Source organism: Falco cherrug, chromosome 1 (assembly GCF_023634085.1).
Source record: "Falco cherrug isolate bFalChe1 chromosome 1, bFalChe1.pri, whole genome shotgun sequence".
Lineage (NCBI taxonomy): Eukaryota > Metazoa > Chordata > Aves > Falconiformes > Falconidae > Falco > Falco cherrug.
In genome coordinates, this window is record NC_073697.1 from 49,311,654 (window position 1) to 49,332,471 (window position 20,818).

Below are 20,818 nucleotides of genomic sequence, written 5' to 3' on the forward strand. Positions count from 1 at the left end.
AGAAGTAAGGCACCCAGGTACCATTGAAAATCAAATATCACCCCATTTATTAAGAAAGCTGACATATTTTCTCTATAAGTAATAACCTTGTTCCTTTGAGGAAGAAGGGATTATTAAAAAAAAAACGCACTGAAGAGCATTTAACAGTGTGGTTACAACTGTGATGACTTAAAGATATAAAGTATAACAAGACAGGTTTGCAGGAGGGTGTAGTATTTTCCACTGATATGTTTGGGAGAAACAAATAAGAGAAGCTTTCGGGCAAGTTTTTCTTCAGTTCTTGAACAGAAGAGGCAAAACATGTTTGGAAGTGCAAACCAGCTAGAACACTTTTTTTTTCTCCTAAATCTATGTGCATGCAAGCACAGCGTGCACTTGTGACAGCACTATTCAAAGCAAATGTTCTTATACAACCTAACAGAAGCCTAAAGGTTTGTGTGTCAGCACAGGAATCTTTCCACCAACTTCAGCAGCTGGGTTGATGTCAGCTTCAGTAATTGTCCCTGAGTTTGCTTGTGGCAGCTTTTAGTTTTCACAAGACATAAACCCAGGTGCAGGTGGCGGGTATCTTTGGCCATCAGTCTTCTGACTGCTCAAACTGAACTAAAGGTCAGTCCAACTTCAGAATCCAAATGAAACCCAACAAGAATTAGCAACAACAAGCAATAAGAAATAGTTCTGCTCCTGTGGGATCTTCTCAGCTTGCTGTGATGGGAGGTTTGTAGTGGGACACTGGACAAGGGAACCAGAGCAGCAGCAGCAGTGTACAGTGGATGGACAGGTATAGCACAGTATCTACTGGATTACTACAGGAAGAGTGGGCTTGGATCAGTTTAAGCCAGGTCCAGTTTATTGCCTTAAAGAGCCTCAACCAGCCTCTAAATTCCATTTTTTGATTAGTGAGAGCCTGTTAATACCTACCAAGCATGAGCTCAAATGCACAAAGCCAATGGTTAGGAACTGATAACTATTGGGAGGCCAGTTTTGAGGGTGAATATAACATAAATGCAGGGGTTTTGAAGGAAAAAAAAAGCAGCAAGGTGCCAACCTATTGTGCCAAGTTTCTATAAACCTTAACCTTTGTGTTTTATACCAAACCACTAATTTCCAAAAGCACAACTATATTTGATTTATCTGCTGTCGTTCACCCTGCTCCTACCATTGTCTCTCAGAAGACCAAGCAGATTTTCATGAGGGTAGATTTCTTTTATCTATGCCCATGCCTCATTCACCTCTCTGTACACGAGCTGGGGTGACATATGGCTATTTAAGCAAAATGTATCTCAGTTACATACAAGAAAACCCAAATGTTACTTCCCTGGCTTCAGTGGAGTTACATACTGAATTGTTTCACCATCACAGTGCTAAATTCCTTAGTACAAAAGAAACCACAACAAAACATGAATATTTTGCTCCCAATTTTTTATTTTTTTCTATATCCCAGTTGGCATTTCCTCATTACAAATGCCAAATAATTGCTCAGACATTTGCTTGTCTCATTCCTTTTGTTATGAAACTTCTGCATTGACTTATTTTGAACAAAGTTAAGTCTTGAAAAGCTTCAAATCTTTTAATCTGAAGCCCTAAACCATTAGCTGAAAGTTTATTTCAAGTTCCAGTTCATGCAACTTCAAGAGCTACATTGTCAGTCTGTCTTCATAATTGCCCTAGTAAAGGAACTGAATATCATGGACCTTATATACGCCTTTTTTAAAAGTTCCTGAATCCCAAACTTTTGTGTGATTTTGCAGTTTTATTTAGTGTATGTTAAAACCCAGATGGAACCAGGTAGATCATACATTCTAGCTTTCTGCCTAACACCAGTCACATCAAAGGTTGGACTTAAATTCCTGCGCCTTGTCCTCTCACTTCATAGATAACATTATGAAACTTTCGACTATGAAGGACCACAAATATTAGGAAGCTGCTTCAGTGGTTATTCAGGTTTCATGTTAAAAATCTGTCATTTACTCCCTTTACTAACCTCAGCTCCCATTCATTTAACCTTTCTGTGGCTTTGCAAGCTTTTTTAAAGATCCCTCCTTATCAGATTGCTTGCCTATTTAGGAGGACTTGAGAGGGCATCAGATTTCTATTTGATTTTGCTCTATATGTTACACTTCGGTTGTTTAGGTGATTACTGCATTTCAGTCTTATTAGAGTTTGTTATCTGGCAAAGTTTGGTTTCAACATTCTGTCCTTTCTGGCTCTTTTAGATCCAGTCACAATGTGTTTGTTAATTAGGTATCAAATAAAAAAAAAAAACAAACTTCAGAGTAAATTGCTTACAAAATAGATTAATTAGATCATAATCTCCAGAGGAATTTTCCTTCCTATCAGAGCTAAGCATATGCACTTCCAATTTTTCATAATCCAGTCCACGTACCTATGCAAACAGAGAATAGAGAAGCCAGCGCTGGTTGCACCAAAAAGGTAACTGGAATCGGAGTATCCCCTTATCACTCCCCAAAGCCACAGGCTGTTCTATTTCAATTTGTGGATAATATCAAGTATTTTATTATTTTTAACATTTTACCGTGAAAGAGAAGTTCTCTTGGGTATACGCGCCTTCACTACTCATAGTTTTACATTATAAAGAATACGATCCTGGCAGTAGAAAGCAGAACGTGTACTCCAGACTGCGACTCTCCCACGACCTAGTGACACTGCATGTCTGGGTCCAGACAGGGCACAGGAGGGAGGCACAAACCAGCTGCTCTGACTGGGAATGCCCATAGGCAAACCACCAGGTTCCTCTCTTTAGAAGTCAGCAGGATGATGATGAAGGAGTGCAGGCAGCTCCGAAACTAGGTATAAACCCTGAAATCCAGTCAGGCTGTGGTTTTCAGCACCACTGTGGCCTGCAAGGTCTGTTGTAAATATCTACCTCTTTTACTGAATCTTTTACAGTGTCACAATGGGAAAAAGCACCCATCCCACACAAGTCGGTAACGTTGCCACACAGCATAAGAGGAATACATTATTCTGGATTAAAAGTAAATTAACTGGCTACGGATGAATTCATATTCTGGCTCACCTGACATGAACACAGCTAATCCTGTGGTTAAGGTTATGCCACTATTGTCAGTATTATGTAAGCACAGGCTCTTTGCAGCATGGCACAAGGAAAGCAAACACAGCAGCAAAGAGACCGGTGAGGCGGTCGTTCCTTGAAGAACTTGTGATCCAAAATCCAGGCACCAGGGTGGGCTCCCAGAAGAGGCACATTGCACATATGGTCGTTCTCTTTACCGTCACCCTCATCTCACGGTGTCCTGCTGGAGGAAGACCTGGGGGCTGGGGGATGTAGGGAGAGCAGATGGAGGAAGGGGCTTGGGAAGAGAGAACACATTCTCCAGCACTGCACAGCGGCTTTCCTCAGGACCACATACGACCCACAGGCTACACTGAACTTCTTCTACCCTCTGCTGGGCCAGTGCAGCTAAAGAAAGAGTCATTAGAATGGCCCCGACTTTCATTTTTACTGTCAGTTCTCACATTTTCTTTCCAAGGGAAGGTAACCTAAGTCACAGGGCTGTCAGCAGAGGCGGCCTGAAGCCCTGTCCCTCAGACCCCTCGCAGCAGGCAGGTAGAGCGGGTGGGGGTGAGGCTGCCGGCAGGGTGAGCCGGCCGTGCCGCCGGCTGCTGAGAGCACCAGCCGCTCCTCCAGCTGCCGGAGAAGGGCCGGAGGTGCAAACGGCGGAACGCTGCTCTGACTTCCCTCAGGGCTTTGTTTCCCGCATAATCGGGGCTTCTCTGCTTTCATGGCTGAACGACACCCCGAGGAGTTTTCCCCCTGCTCCCCTCCCAAGGCAGCACTTGCCCGGTGCAGGCTCGCACGGGTTTCGGGCGGAGAGGCGTGTGGCGGAGGAGCGGGCTCCACGCGGGCGCGCACCGGCACCGCCACCGCACCTCTGCTCCGGGGGCGCCGCACCCCCGGGGCGGCCCCGCTCCTCGCGCTCCCCTCAGGGCGGCGCGGCACCGCCGGACGCTCGCGGCTGCCGCCTCGTGCGGGCGGGCAAGGTCGCCCCCTAGTGCGCGAGGCCGGCGCCGCCGGCGACGACCACCCCGCCGCCGCACGCCGGGAGGCGAGAGCCGGGCGCCGCTTCCCACGGCACCCGCCGCTCGCGGCCGGCCGGGCGGCCGCCCCGGGGACGGCTTCCCCTCGGAGCCGCGCCGCGGCCGGGGGGAAACACCTGCTGGGCTGCCGAGCGGGGCCGGCGGCCGCGCCGGGCGGGCGGGGAGCGGCCGCCGCGACCCCGAAGGCGGCTGCCGGCCGCGGGGAGGGCAGGCCAGCCCGGCCGCGCGGCTCCGCGGCTGCCGGCGCGGGGGAACCGGCAGAGCGGCGGCACTCGGAGCGCTTCTCCGCCCGCCCGGCTGCTCCGCCGGGGCGGGCGCGGCGGCCGCACCTGGCGGGACTGAGCATGCGCGGCGGCGGGGCACGCCGCCGATTGGGAGCGCGGTGCAAGACTAGGACGGAGCCGCCGGGCAGCCGCGACTTCGCCGAGAGCGCGCTGCCGCGCCGCCGGGGTGGGGGCGCCGGGCGCCGCTCTCCATGGGATTTGATGCCGCCGCTGCTGCCGCCTCGGACCCTGCGCCCGGCGAGGATCCAGCTCCCGCGGGGCACTCCTGTCGGCCGGGCGGCGTCTTCTCCGGAGCCGCGGGCTGCCTTGAGCCGGGCATGACCGGGCGGGCGGCGGGGGCCGGCTGCGCCCCGCTTCCCCCTCGCCGGGGGCCGGGCGGAGGCGAGGCTGCCGCGCTCCCTGCCGCGCCGGGGCGGCGCTGCCCGGCCCTGCCCTGAGGGGCCGGCGGGGAGGCGGGCGGCGGAGCGGCCGTTGGACGGGCGGCGGGGCGCGATGAGGGCGGTGGGGCGGCGGCGGCGGGGCGGCGGGGCGGGGCGGGGGCTCCGCGGGGCTCTCTAGGACGCCGGCGCCCCGCACACCCGCCATGGATCTGCTGCTGGTGGTGAACACGAGCCTGGGCTCCCTCAACGAGTCCCTGGCGCTGCCCCCCTCCGCGCCGTCCGCCTCGGCCCTCCCGCAGCCGCCCTCCCCCTACTCCCCGGCGGCCGTGGCCAGCCTGGCGGCGGTGGTGGGCTTCCTCATCGTCTTCACCATCGTGGGCAACGTGCTGGTGGTGATAGCTGTGCTCACCAGCCGGGCGCTGAGAGCCCCCCAGAACCTCTTCCTGGTGTCCCTGGCCAGCGCGGACATCCTGGTGGCCACCCTGGTCATGCCTTTCTCCTTGGCCAACGAGCTTATGAATTACTGGTACTTCGGCAAGGCTTGGTGTAACATTTACCTGGCGCTGGATGTGCTCTTCTGCACCTCCTCCATCGTCCACCTGTGTGCCATCAGCCTCGACAGGTACTGGTCGGTCACACAGGCAGTGGAGTACAACCTCAAGCGGACCCCCCGGCGGATCAAGGCCATCATCCTCACCGTCTGGCTCATTTCAGCTGTCATCTCCTTCCCACCGTTGATCTCCATGTACCGGGACCCCGAGGGAGATGTCTTTCCCCAGTGCAAGCTCAATGACGAGACGTGGTACATCCTGTCTTCTTGCATTGGCTCTTTCTTTGCCCCTTGCCTCATCATGGTGTTGGTCTATATCCGCATCTACCGCGTGGCCAAGCTAAGGACCAGGACCCTCTCTGAGAAGCGGACAATGCCAGAGGGGTCCTCCCAGACTGAGAATGGCTTGAGCCGCGCTGCCGGCGGCTGCACGTCCCTGAGGATGCAGCTGGGAGAGAACGGACATTATTCAGTGCACCACTGGCGCAAAGCCTCTGAGCTGGAGGACATTGAGCTGGAGGAGAGCAGCACCTCAGAGAGCAGGCGGAGGCGGAGCCGGGAGGAGCATCCTCGAAAAAGCAGCAAGAGCCAGTCCTTCTCCTACTCATATTCCTCCAAGCACTCCAGTAGCCGTCTGTCCCGCTCCAGCAGTCGCTCCATGCAGTTCTTCTCATATCGCCGTCGCCGGAAGCGTAGCAGCATCTGCCGTAAGAAAGTCACCCAGGCCCGGGAGAAACGCTTCACTTTTGTGCTGGCCGTGGTCATGGGGGTCTTTGTAGTTTGCTGGTTCCCTTTCTTCTTCAGCTACAGCCTCTATGGTATTTGCCGGGAGGCATGTGAGGTCCCCGAGACGCTCTTCAAGTTCTTCTTCTGGATTGGGTATTGCAATAGCTCCCTCAACCCAGTCATCTATACCATCTTCAACCAAGACTTCCGCAGGTCCTTTAAACACATTCTTTTTAAGAAGAAGAAGAAGAACTTCCGGCACTGAGCTGGAGGCATGGATTTGCCTTGAGCAGGAGTAGAGTTAAAAGAGAAGGAGAAGGCTCCATGCTGAAAAAGAAAGGAGGGAAGAGAACATGGGGTTTGGGCTTAGAGAAAAGGAAGAGAGCTCGCCCCCTTGGTGGAGCAGAATGATGCTATGGGGTACAGGGATAGTGCCAGGGAGGCTGAGGGCATTCACCGCGGTGTGGAATGGTGACACGGTGCTGGAGGAGCGGTGCTGGAGCGTGGATGGGTAAATGGGGAAGGGAATGATTGTCTTTGAACCCTAACAGAGGGCATGGGTAGCCCACAGAGGAAAATAGGCTAAGACACTGAGTTTGGTAGGCAGTGGGCTTTTGTGGGCTTGGAATTTTGTGGGGAAACAAGTAGAGACATCTAGAGGAAGGGACTAAGTGGCAGTGGTGGTGGAGATTTGAGTATTTATAAACAGAGCAGCTGGGGCCTATGGTGGGCTTGTCCCAGCAAGAAATTGGCTTTTACTTCTTAGGTGAGGAAAGAAAGTGCAAAGTACCAGGCACTGACAGTGTTTTGAGTTACAAAAGGATTTAAATGTTTGCCAAAAAACCCTAAAGAACAACCCAAACTCTTTTCTAAATAAACCTTTGTACTGTTAAAACCTTCTGAATGGTGATTTTACACAGGGCTTAAGTCAAACAGTAAGCATGGGGTTTTCTGTTTCTTTGGAGGAGTCTTTGCATATAGAGCTGGATGGGAAACATTTTTTCCTATCTTCCCATAATTTTTGATTTTTCAGTGAGACAAACCTGGAAGTCTTGCATGTTTTCATGAAATATGAAAAAGAGCACATGTGCCTCATGACTTTATTTTCCCCTGTTGGATCATCCAGCCCGTGAATTCCTGCCCTGTCCCTCTCAGATCAGTGTCCTAAGTACCTTGCTGTCCTGGAGCAGGGAGTGAGAAAAAAAAAAAAAATCATTTTGGTGAACTCAACATTTTCTGAGTTACAAGAAAAAAATGAAATTTCCAACCAGCTCAGCTTGCATGTGCCCTGGGGAACTTCCCCCCCCGCCCACCCACCCCCTCCTCTTTTCAGGTCCCCCTCAAAAAAGCTTTTCTCAGGCTGGATGTGTGCTGCTCTCATTCTCAGACATGCAGTTGGAGGCAGTCTGCTATGCAGATTTTCAGAGGAAGAGCAATCACCACAGCACTAAGGTTTTTAAATCCTTCGTATTTACAATCTTAGAGCAGCTAAGTCCTTTATATTTATTTTTTTAATGTGAAGCATACATTGCAGATTGTCAGTGGGGTATATGAACAAATCTCAAAAGAAGGAGCAGCTGCTGTTCCAAACCTTTAATATTAATGTTGCTTTTTTTCCCTTTTCCAGTTTGCATTTCTAGTTTATGATTTCAGAGGATTTTGTTGGGGGGAGGGGGAGGAAGAGGGGTGAAGAGTTTAAATAGTTATTAAAGCAAACTATATTTCTCATGGCTTTATAAAATGTCATAAACTGTAATGAAGAGAATGAGAGATAGGGACTGGTGTCTGTACATTCACCACTGAGTGCATACTGAGCGTAAGACTCAGCTGAGCATTTACATCCCTTCTCCAGCTGTCCTGCTGCAAGGTCTGTATTCTGTTTGCAGGATAAATACTACTCTATTTTATGTGTATTGCTCCTTCCATAGGCAGCAGGATTTGGCATCTGCCTCAAACCTTTCCATAGTAAACAGCTCTTTGAAAAATGGAACAAAATCTAATCTCGTACAGTTTGCTTCTTGAAACAGCTAAACTGAATCTATACCTGAGAATCATTGGCGATCCCCTTCTTTACTCCCTCTGTTCTGACAGGTGTCTGTAGCCTCTCTTCTCTTGAAATCGGTGGCATATGGAAAAATGACAGAGCAGTCACTTTGTTTCATCAGTTGTTCATAGTAAGCATTTGGTTCACTTAATCCTGGAAAAGGAGGCTGTCGGTGGCTACAATTCTGGTGTTAATTCAATAGACAATTTAACTTTAGGGCCAACTCATGTGGAAGTTCTGCTGAAGTAAGGGTCAGATGATTGCACCAAGTACATTAGAAGTTTGCTTGATTTCACTAAAGAAACAACTGAGACATTTTCAAAATCCCAAGCCCGTAACTTACTGGTTCCTTTCTTGAAATAAGGCTTGGAGTTGTGAAAAGATTTGAGCTTTGTTTAAATATCTGCACTTAAAGAAAGGATGTTAAGACTTATTTTCAGGAGCATCCCTTTATAACTAACAGATGGTTTGGTACAAATATATTCCTGAGACAAATAAATAAGAGGAAAACATAGCAATCGATAGGAGGAAATTACAAGCCATTTTCTCTTTTGCAAAACGGACAATTCTTTTTAAAGTTACATCAAAAAGAGCTGAAACAAGCTCCTATTATTTGTAGGTAACGATGTAGCTAAAAAGTTCAGGTTTGTGTAATCTGAAGAAACTATGTGATTGCCAGAGCAACCAAAGCATCATATGGTACATAGCTACTACCTCTTAGCTACTGGATGGCTTCATTAGAGATACCCACCCATTCCTACCAAGAGGAAGGTCTGCTTTTTCACTTCATGCTTGTTTAGAGTGGTTTCCCAGTCTGCAGATACACAGCAGTTTCACTGTTGCACTGCTTTTGAAATGAGATTTGTTTGCCTGTAAACACAATCCTTCCCCTTTGTTTTTCCTTGTAGAATTCAAGGAGTCTATGGAAATGAAATTTAGTTGATACATTTTAGTGGACATGAAGTATAAATGGAATGACTGATGTGCCTTAAAAGTAATTTCTTTGCTAGAAAATTGTTCTGTGGTCATTATAAACGTAAAGAAAATAATGCTTCTATTTTTGTTTTTCATTTCCAAATGTCTAAAACAGATTGATGCAGATACTGAACATCTATGTGCAGCAGCATACTTAAAACCAAGGCATTTTCTGTGGTTTTAATTTATTTCTCATCACAGTTACTCATCTGATTCAATGCCTCAAGAGGGTCTTATTTCTTTTGAGCTAGATAAAAAGTAATATTCATCAATAAAGATGTGCAGTATACCCCCCCTTTTAAGTGCATTTCCCTCTAAATTAGTGAATACAGAGGATTTCTATAAAATTGTTTTTAATGTAACTACTGAATGTGCTTCAAGGAAGTAAAATGAGGCTGATTTATTTTTTTAATTACATTGTTCTCTTGTAATAGCTGAAGACTGGAATTTGTTTGTAACATGTTGTGTGGTGTTAACTTTTCATAAAAAGTTATCAGCTCTGCTGCTCACACTGTGGTTGTGCTTCCACTGTAAGATGGCTAATAGCATATAGAGGGGAAAATAGGCAATGCAGCTTTTGCTTAAAGAAAAGGAGAAAAGATATTTCAAGTTTTGAACGTGTCCAGTTGGGTCTTTGATCACATCTGATGAGCTCGTTGAAACACTCACTCTTTTCTATTGTGGAAGAATGAAATGTTGCTGTGAAGCCATATTGATTGTAACAAGCGCCTGATCTTTAACCCTTCATTTGCTGATTTCACCGTGGAGAAAATTTTCTCTCAGTCTGAAGTGAGAAGTTAATGTTTTATTTTCAAAACCAGTTTTCTGAACAGTACCACTATTGGTTGGTTATTGAAATATCAAACAATATGACTTAGCTAGCATGCAAACTCAGTGCTGCTGTCCTTCAGCCTTTTTCTTCATGAGCAAGAACTGTGAAATTAGCCCCTTCAAGGCTTGAGGCAGATGGAAGGGGCCTTATATAGAGAAGATTTGACATGATCACAGCTTTAAATCTTTGTCTAAATTAAGAATCAGACCCTTGTTCTGTGTGGTCTCTGTTCAGAAGAGTCATGTTGCTCCAAGAGCACTGGCAATTTCTGAGAAGTAGACCCGAGATGAAAGACTACATGCAAGCAGCTTTGCCCACATTGAGCTGTATCACCCTTTTTGAGTAATCCCAGAAAACTTCGCCAGAGTTTACTTGTGAATGGGGGAACTACTCAGTGCAAGAACTTGTCCGGTGTGGGCAAGGACAATGCCTCTTTATCAGTAGATGTGCCTGAGGAATTTAAGCAAACATTTGTGCATAAATGTACAAGAACTGAAAGAAAGTAGTCCTGTCTGCTTAACTGACTACTGTTCAAACCCATGGAAGGTGTGGGTCAAGGGGGTTTTGACTACATAACCAGAGCAACAAACCCTGCTGTATATTTTCAATATAAGCTGTGTGAAGAGCATTGTCTGATTGCATCTGTTTTGCAGAGAAGAAAATTGTTGGTCTCTTTCCTGCTGTGTGGAAGCTGGTATTGGTTAGAACAGCATCTGAGATGTGTAGAGGTTTTGTAGGAAATGTCTGTAATGACATGCATTTCAGGAGAATGTTCTAACCTTAAGATATGACTACAGTCAACAAGGACAGAATACCTACAAGCTGTGCAAAATGAAGGCCAGATGCTATCTGTGAGTGTGTTTTCATGGTTGCTTTTGTGACCTTGCTGGTGAGCAGAAGGCAACTAGATGCTTCAGAGAAAAAGCTCTAATTTGGAGGGATGAAAGTGCATGAGGAAGAGACTACCCACAACACTGGAAGAATTAATATTTACTTACCTTCTTTGCACTGTAGACAAGTTCAGCAGAGGAGTTTGCCTTTTTCACTGCACAATAACAAATGTTAATTTGCCTTCCAGATATGTGGGTCAACTAGGCCATACAAAAGACACAGGCAAAGGTAGGGATAGGGGATTGCTCACTTCAGTGTTCAACACCAAGCTTAAGTTTGTCCTTTGTCCTTGAAATTAAGCCAAAAATAGTTTGGCACTTGGACCCAAAAGGCCACGTAGCATCAATAATGCCACAATGAATATAGTTTAGTTGTATTATACACCCTGCGCATCTCCATTTCAGGACAGAAGTGGGAGAGTCTGACACTTAAGGCACGTGAAAAAGGAGAAATCAGCAGTTTGAAGGATCATGGATGTATTGTGAAATTTCCCTAGATCCCAGTCTGATAACTGAGCTTGCTTTGATTTTATGGCTTCCCAATTACTTTGGACTCCTACAAAAGACTTAGGGAGGTATGTAATGTGGAAACAGTGGAAATACTGCTTCTCGAGACAGCAAAAAGTGGCAAATTGCTCAGAGTCAGTGTTCAGATGGTTATACCAAATGCCCAGTCCTCCACTGGGTGGATAACTCTGCTACTGGTTTTAGTGGGAAAGGCTGAGGTATCAACTCACAGTGACTATCATGCTTGGTCTGAATTTAGGTGATGCCTACAGCTGGTGTATTGCCTTTGTTTGTAACGGCAGCCCTTAGAGTATAACAGAAGACAAGTAGTTTCTCTCTCTTCTGGTACATGTCCTTTACTACACTATCCCAAACTTTTTGTAGTTCTACTGCAAAACAGTTGGTAAGGTAGAGAAACATTGCCAGTGTCTCACAGATTAAAAAAAAAAAGAGAGAGAGAGCGGCATGGAAAATACTAGGAATCGAAAGCTGGTGTCTTAGTCCTAGCCTAACATCTTACTGCGATACCAGTCTTCCTCCCACTCCCCCTTTTTTTCTTTTGGAAAACAGAAATTCATGCAAAAATGAATAAGCTTGTTTTTAATAGACTACACTGATTACACTAGAAAAAAGAGCTTTTCTGTCAATAAATGGCATTCTGCTGTAAAGGAATTTTCTTTGCTATTCTTCTCTGAAAAATCTAATGAAAAGTAAAACAGCACTTAATTCAATTTGTCTATATGTAAATTCTTAACAAAAATGCTTTGTTAAAGGTCCTCAGTGTAAACTACATAAATCAAATATAGCTGCCTGCTTCATCAAAATCAATTAGTTGTGTTTCAGCATTTTTGTGAACAGCAGTCATTTGTTTTGCATGATACTCTTTCCTGATAGCTCTCTCCTGACAGAGAAAGCTGTACACCCTGTTGACAACAGGGGAAAAAATGAGGATTCATATTTCCCTCCATTAACTCTGTTAAGTCTCCTCTAATAAATTAAAAGGCACGCCACTAAGATTAGGTCTTTTGGTGTGATGTCTAGGTAGTGACACGAGTCAGAGAAATAATAACCTGACTGGTTCTGAGATGTACAGCACACTTAATAGAGAAGCTAACCCTAGGCTGCAGGGACACACTTCTCTTGGTTTTGTTCTCAATGCCTTTGACCCAACATGTCAAATTATTTCCTCTGTAGCGTAACACTTTCAGCACAGCATGCCTTTCAACCTAGTCAGCGTAAGAAATTAATACTGAGGTCTCCCACTTCCTCACTGAGTGCTTTCACCAATAGACTATTTATAAAGGTGATGCAGCTAAAGTGCCTTTCCTTTAGACACATAAATGTTTTATTTGATCTAGTTTTTTATCTCCCAGTAGACTAACGCCCGTTCCACAAGGACATCCTCTATCTGGAAAGCAAACACATGTCAAATACTGGGAAGAATATGAGAAATCCTGAAAAAAAAAAAAAACCAAACAGCCCCTTCAGCTAAATTTTGAAAGCAAAGGCCACAGCTGAACTAAGGAAAAGGCTTAATCTTGTCTACGGTGGAGATGCCCTCCCAGGACACCACCTGCTCTGATGTGCCTCTCATCAGATTTCGGTGCAAACAATGTGTGGAGCATTTCAACTGGGGCCCTTGCAGCTGTACTGAGAGGAGCAATTTCAAGTGTTGAGCAAAGATTAGAGTATGAAAATACATGTTTATTGAGTTACTCCACATTATGGCAGACTCTCCCTCTTTGTCTTTCTGTTCCCTTTCTGCACTCTAAATCAGACCCCGCTTGCAATCTGAGTACAATACACCGCACGTGCTTGCCATGCCTTTACCTTGTATGCCCCCGTGTCTGATCTGCAAAGGGTGGGCAGTGCCTCCTCTTCTCCCAGGTGTGCTGGGAGGATTCCCCAGAGGACTACCTGCGAAGTGCTTCAGTGCAGTGTTGTGCTGTATGTAAGTACCTCTAGCGGAGTAATAGGAGTGATGCTGAAAATTCTTGACTCACTCCAAGCCATACTGTTTTATCACCGATAAATGCTTGCACGCAGAGTATTGAAGTGTCTGTAAATGTGCATTCACTAAGGTTGGTGCTGATTTGTTTAAGAGAGACTTTTAGTCAATCCATCAGACCGCTACTTTTGATTTACCACGTGGTACATCAGAGGAACACGATGCATTGTTTTAACACAATTAGCAATTTATATTAAAGAGTAAAGATTCCTGGATGTCATGTTTTTCTGTCAGAAAAATGCCAGTTTGGTGAAATCTGATCTTTCCTTAAAGAATGTGTTTATTTTTCCTCATATATAATCGAAACCAGGAGTTCTTTAATCGCTTCTGCTGGCCTGACTGCTTACTAGCTTGTCTGGCTGGCTTCTGGGCAGGCTGCTGGATAAGGTGCCAGAAAGCCGAGACTTCCAGGCTCCTGGATCATGGGCAGATCAGGCCCTTGGGTTTATGGGCACTCAGCTCTGAGCTCCATTATCACAGTATCTAAATGCTTCATAATATTTGTTACACTCAGTCTGTCAATGTCTTTATGCATTAAGGAATGACTACCGTGCCCTTTTTGCTGATGAGAAACCAAAAGATTAATGGCTTTTAGGTAGGTAAATCTTAGCAAGCTTTTGTTTATGTGGATCCTTCCAGTTGCGAATCTATTGATTCTCAGACCCCTGCTAATCTCCAATGTATAAAGTTCTGCCTGTGCTTTAAACTTTTGCTTCTGGCTCTGTGAATACTGCATGTTCACAGAACTTGCACATGCATCCTATCAGGATACACAAATTAAATGTTTCTCTCCTTTGCCTAGCTTGTAGGTCATGCAGTCTGGGTTTTGTATGGTAAGAAAAAAAGGAAGGCCCTACCTCCAGGTCTTGAAGAGGGGCTGACATTTTTTTTTAAGGACTATGTTTGTATTTTTAGTCACCAGTGTTGGATTCACGCTCCCATTTCTATATGCCTATGGTTTTTCCATATATTAAATAAGTACCTTCAGGGCATAACTCTAACCAATGTTTTACTCCCCAAAGAGGTGGACTTTTTCTGTATGCCTGGCAAAGTAGAGAAATCAGAAGTGCTACTAGAAAAAAAAAATAAAATTATGCAAATCCCCATAAACTAGCCATTGACACAGCTGACCTCATTTATGGGTCAAGGCTCAAATTCAGGTAGAAAAACAGACATAAACTCAGGCATCTTTCATGTCTCCCATTTTCTTGAGTGACTGCCAGGTGTCTTAGGATACAATGTGGATCACTAGATCATTCTTTTCTCACACTTCGAAGGTCACTTCCCTTGAGATTACTGAACCTGTCTTCAATAATCCAGAAATTACCTAGGAACTCAACAAAAACTAAATGTTACAGAGTCAAGAAATAACATACGTGATTCTGTTAGGTATGATGGACTCCGTAACTGGCAATATGCCTGTTGGGAACAAACATTTTGGGCTCTTGAGCAACTCTTGTGTATATTTTTCAGGCAAAGTGATGACCATAGAGGGAACTTGAATGCCAGGTGAACATTTTGTACAGAGGAGGCTTCCTGACAGTATTTGCCACCTACAGAAATGCCAGTCAAAGTCTATCAGACTCACTGTTCATAACTAAGGGAAGGGATTGTCCTCAAATACAGTATTAAGGGGAAAAAGTAGGTAGAAGTAATTTTTTAAAGTTGTCCTGTATAGTAAATGTGGGAGAAGGAACCTGTTGGTTCCTGGAGAAGGAGTTCAGCAGCAGTTCATTCCGACCTAATCCTGCCATCTCCAGCTTGGGATAACTGATAGTCACATAGGTTGAGGCTGCCCTCAGGTTACAGTATTTTTAAAAAGGGTCATAACTTTTTGTGTGTTAGTTCAATTTTTGTTGTGGTAACAGTTACTACTAATTAATGACAGAAATTACTTTTTTTCCTCCCTTTCTTTCAGAGGAGAAACAAACAGAAAAGATATTTTACAGGACTACAAGAATAACTGTTCCTTTTCTATTTTGGTAATGCAAAAATAAACATTAGGAATAAACATATTAAAAAGAGTCATTAGGACTTTTGGATGGAAATTAACCATTTAATTCTCTGATTAATCAAGCACAACTCAATTAATGCAATGCACTTACTTATCCCTGAGGTTTTATATGTCATGTAATAAAATATCTCAGTTGCCCAGAAAAGCTGTGCGGTTTTCAAGACCCAACTGGACAATGCTCTAAGTAAGCTGGTTTGACCTCATAGCTGACCCTGCTTTAATCAGGAGACTGGACTAGAGACATCCTGAAGTCCCTTCCAACCTGATTTAGCCTATGAGTCCAGGACCTGTCACAGTTAAACAAAATGATAGTCCTAATAATTGGATAGCAACAAAATAATAGTCTATAGAAAGATGCACATATATTGCTAGATGTGGGCAAACTTTGCTCATCTCCTCCTTAGGCCATTCGAATCTCCTGATCTTTACAATGTTTCTATCTTCCATGGGCAAATTTTGTCTAAGATATATTTGGCTGGGTCCAGGGCACAAACATTGTCTTTGTTTAGAATGAATTTGATAACTAAAGACCCTTACAGCATGTTCCCCCACCCCAGTACTTTAACACAGTAAAGGCACATGCACATACAAATATTTTACAGGCATTTTCTTTAGAAGTCCAGCCAAAATATTGCTCTTGAGTTTTTTTCTCAAATAAAACAAACTATGTTTATGTCCAGCAAGTCAAATGTGTCTTCATGATCTACTGACTTTGAAGTGGTGAAGAATATAGATCATAAAGCAGCAAGTCATGACTTACATCATAGCTGTCATGAGCAGGATAAAAATAACAAGGAAATTAGTATGTTTCCATACACAACTGAAGACTTTAGTTAGAGCCTGAGCAGTGGTGAGCCTCTGACAACAACACATGTTGCTTCACTCCTCATTCATTTTTGCATGAAAGGTGCCTGACCCTTCTGTAAGAAGTGGTATTTCAGAGGATCAGGCGCTAGCTGATGAATTCATGAGTATGTTGTTACATCAGGAAAGAAAAAACAAAAAAGGCAAATCCTTTCCTTCCTTTCAAAATGTCAGTCATGTTTCTCTGCAGTTATGATGCAGATGCTATTGTAGAGCATGGCAATACACTTGTATATTCCATATAAGTTATAAGGTTTATTATTTGGTTGCCACTAAATATATTACAGGGCTAGAAAATGCTTTTACCATACCGTTATACTCCTTGGTGTAGCTTGCGCAAGTACAACATAAAGTATCAGTGTCGATCCAAAAAAGAAGATTCCTGGGGCCAAATCTGCAGCAAGCCGGTCTTGCTGCAGTCTCTGGGGTGCAGACACCACTGAGGCAGCTGAAGCCCACCTGGATGGGGGCGTGGTGAATCAACAGCATCATGAAGCCACAGGCTACATTTATTCCTCACAAAACGTGTTCATGGAATCAACAGAACACAGGTCCCATTGCTACAGCTGATAAAGGTGCTCTTCTGTTTAATTATCAAACCAAATACTTGCTTTATGCCCACCTCCACTGTCTTTTACGAAGCTCCAGAGGTGTTCGGTACCACTTGCACTCCCACCTGGCTTCAGAAAGTTCAGAAAACTCTCTGGGGCCCTCTGTCATCATAGGGACTCCAGAACCACTTTAAAATGCCTGCAGTTTTATTTAGCCTTTGATACTATTCAGATGGAGTAAAAATGCTAGTTCTGGGCCCAAAACTTTTAAAATTGTTTTATGAGAAGTTAACAGCGAACAGAGACATTATTGAGACCTGGATGTGGATTCATGTCTAGTTCCACTCCTGACACCTAGCCCAGTGCGCTATGTGCTTTGAACCTGTCATTTCAATCTCTTGCCTCTTTTTTTCATTACAGGATACGCACAACAGTACTTCATTCATAAATATTTTTGAAAGTTATGAACCAAAAAAAAGTGCTACAGAAGGCCTAGATCAGTATTTTTAGAAAAACTTAAAAACTTGACGATAGTCACTGAGGTACTACTTTTTAAGGAGTTCATCTGTCCTCTATTTTTTCTTTGCATGACTTGAAATTTGAGGTTTGCAATATGCATCTTCAATGTCTACTTTTATAACTAACTTTTGCAGCTTTCCCAAACTCTTATGTGCTGAAGTAGCTCTAAAATCTTTGAGTTTGCTATTTTGTATATCTAAAGAAGATATTAGAGAACTAACAATTTATCACCGTGTATAGGTCTCTTCTCCTAAGCAACAAGCAATGGGACGAGAGGAAACAGCCTGAAGTGCCAGGGGTGGGTTAGATTGAATATTAGGAAAGATTTCTTCACTGAAAGTGATTCAAGCATTGGAACAGGCTGTCCAGGGAAGTGGTTGAGTCACCATCCCTGGAGATATTTAAAAAAACATGTAGATGTGGTGCTTAGGGACATGGTTTAGTGACGGACTTGGCAGTGCTGGGTTAACAGTTGGACTCCATGATCTTAAAGGTCTTTTCCAATCTAAATGATTCTATGATTATAGCTAAAGGCCAGAACAATTTTTAGAGGAAAACTTTTGCCTTATACTTTCCTGCTTAGCTTAAGTTCATATTATTTGCAAATATTCAGTTCAAAACCTCTCACTGTCTGTGGTACAGCATTGGGAAGGAGGTATTAATCTCTGTGGGAGCTGTGACTCTGGGAACAGAGCTTGCATGGAGGCTTTGACGTTTCTGAGACAGGTCCTGTTTTGGGGGTTCTTATATGCAAGTTCAGTGTCTAGAAGCATGATTCCTGCCCAGGATACAAATAATGACAAATTGAATGTGGAAAAAACTGGAATGAAAAATGTCAACATTTTGTCTACATATATCCAGAAAACTGCACTCATGAGGTTTCTAAATCAATGTGCTCTGTTTCTGTTCTTTGAAGTTATTTTTATAACTATTTCCCAAGCAGTTGCACATCCTACAATGAGAACTACATATGTCCCAAGACTAAAATATCAGCAATAAGCCATTTTTAAACCTTCGATGCTCAAAACAAATGACAAGCATGTTCTTTATATCTAGCTGAATATTCAACTCAAACAATAATTAGATTGTGGAAAAATAAAGTACAGTTCAAGATAACTGTATGTTTTTATTTGGTGTCATTAAAACCGCAAATTGCCCCCTTAGATTGATTTAATGTATATGTAAATTTGTCATGGGTGTTTAAAAGTTTGGTTTTGTCTGTAAGTTCCATTTTTATTCATTTTTAAGGAGCAATCAGACACACACACATAGTCAGGTAAATATTTCCATGAATAGCCTCAGGGTTCCTTGGCAAGAATGTAATTGTCTGTGCACTGACTCTGTAACTGAATTCCCTCCCTTAATAATGGGATATTGGTTTTACAGGCCCATGACTGCTCCTTTTTAATACCCATTAATTATAATTTTACTTTTTTTAATGATTGTTCCTTTCTCTTTTTCTTCTTTCATGTTTCTTATGTTTTTCACTGTTCAACAAACCTGCAAAAGTGCAATGAGTGCAAGAAAAGAAAGCAGCAACAGGGCTGTAAACTGGCCTTTACAGACTGCTGTTCCATTCAAATAGATAACTCCTGCACTGCAATTGAATTAACTGATGTTAGAGCTCTGAAACACAAGCAGGCTCACTGCTATCACTCACAACTTCCCCTCCCAGAAGTAAAAGCGATGCTATTGCCTTCTTGTAATCTTTTAGAACCAGAGACCTGTAACGCTGAAAAAGAATTCTTTCTTTGGGTAAGTGTATCTGGGGTCAATTTGAGTAATACACAGGAAAGAACACAGAGAACACCAGTGCTGCAGTGTGCACCAGCTACAGATGGCTACTAGTCCATCAGCCTCAGCTTCCCAATGGTGCCTAAGAGAAACCAACCCATGAAACAGGCATCATTTCATCACTGAAATGGGTTCCAGTGCAGATTACTTAGGTTTTCCTCTAGCTTTTTAGAAAAGTTTCGATTCTGTGCTGGAAACCAGCGCTTGACATTTCAACCCCCAAAACTGTTGATAAAATTAGTGCCTAGGTCAACTGAGCTATTAAAACTGTAACTACGGTTTTGCTGGAGTGACAATTGCAATATATATAGTCCAGTAGAAACAAACAGATTTAGCCTATGCGACCACAAAATACAATTCTTGTATTACTGGCTCTTCCAAAATCAGGTAGAGAAATACTGAAGAATTTATACCTTCAGCCTTCTTTTGCTGCAATGGAGCCTCATGGTATTGACCAGTAAATCCTGTGGAGAGACTGTGGAGGAGAAAGTATCATTCATTCATGAAATGGAAATACACTGCCACAGAGCATTTATTTTGCATGGGACAACTACTCATAAGTCTTCTCAAAATGATTCATCATTGTACTTGAACTCAAATTCTGGGACTTAGAGGGGGGAAAGGGAAGGAAATCTTGCCTTATAAAGGTAGAGTATATTTTTACACACCTACTGTGTTCGACTGCCTTAATAGATGATGCCTCCTCTACATGAGAACTGTATGACAAAGCTGATAGAGAGTTTTGCTGGAAAAGAGCACACAGACTTTTGTGATAGCTAGCAGCAGTTTTCAAGAACACTGAAAGATGTTGGAAAGGAAAGGAACTGAACTGAGTGGGCTGCCCAGCTGACCAAAACTACACCTCTGAGCCAGGTTAGCTGGTGATACTGTCTGGCAGGACCAAGCAAGGAAATCCCTCAGGATAGGAGACAGGATTCTGCTGAAACGTCTGCATATTGTGAGCAGGTTGGAGAGGTGGGTGGAGGTGCTACTAGAAGGACCATCTGATCGGTGGAGGGAGAGTAAAGAAACAAGCTACCACTAAAGTCACTGACAATGGGAACCTTTCACTTCTGTTTGTATAAGTATTCTTTGCTGTATCGCCCCAAGTTATGGTGTGTTTACTCTCCTAGTAATGGTTTGTCTACATATATCTGTAATGCTAGCAAAATGGGGAAAATTTCCCTCTACACCACCCCACATTTTATGTTCCATTTTCAAAGGCATTTTAATAAAAAGAAAACTAATTAACAAAATTAAACCCTTTTTCATACCAATGGCTACCTAGCAAGAGAACTGGAGCTAATTTTCAGTAATATTTTCTCATTCTGTCAACATTTTTCATGGAGTTATAATATTTCCTATTTTTTTTCAAATGGAAAAGACCAATGCTGGGAAAAACTCTCACAAATCATATGACTTAAAGCCCTCTTTTCTACATATTTATTCATTTACACCTGCCTACCTACTTGTACATTTTTTCCTATTTTGCTACAGAAATATGGAGAAAAGTAAAAATCCATACCTGCAAAAAATTAAGAATTTCAGATTATTTTTTCTTGAAAAAGTTCTTAAAATCCAAGGAAGACAAACAGTAGGGAGATTGGAACGAAAAATTCTGATGACTAATAAGCCACTTGTTGGCAGAGATTTTCGTATATCAGGGTTTCTAAACTAGTGTTTTCCTTTTGAGCTTAGAGGTGATAATGTGAATAGCTGATAGGAATATTTCTGCCTTTGGTTTTATTCTCTACTAAGAGTAAATTTTGTAATGCTTTTGTCAGAACCTGGATTTCACCA

The 20,818-nt window shown here is 43.7% G+C and overlaps 1 protein-coding gene across 1 annotated transcript; it reads left to right on the top strand.

The window, feature by feature from the left end:
- The first annotated feature begins 4,947 nt into the window (after window positions 1–4,947).
- Window positions 4,948–12,196, top strand: ADRA2C (adrenoceptor alpha 2C). The gene has a single exon (XM_027815521.2). It carries the CDS (start codon window positions 4,948–4,950, stop codon window positions 6,283–6,285), a length of 1,338 nt encoding a protein of 445 aa, XP_027671322.2. The 3' UTR covers window positions 6,286–12,196.
- Window positions 12,197–20,818: the final 8,622 nt, after the last annotated feature.

Excerpts from the sequence above, each read along its gene's own strand:
- ADRA2C (XM_027815521.2), top strand. The coding sequence starts at position 4,948 with ATGGATCTGCTGCTGGTGGTGAACACGAGCCTGGGCTCCCTCAACGAG.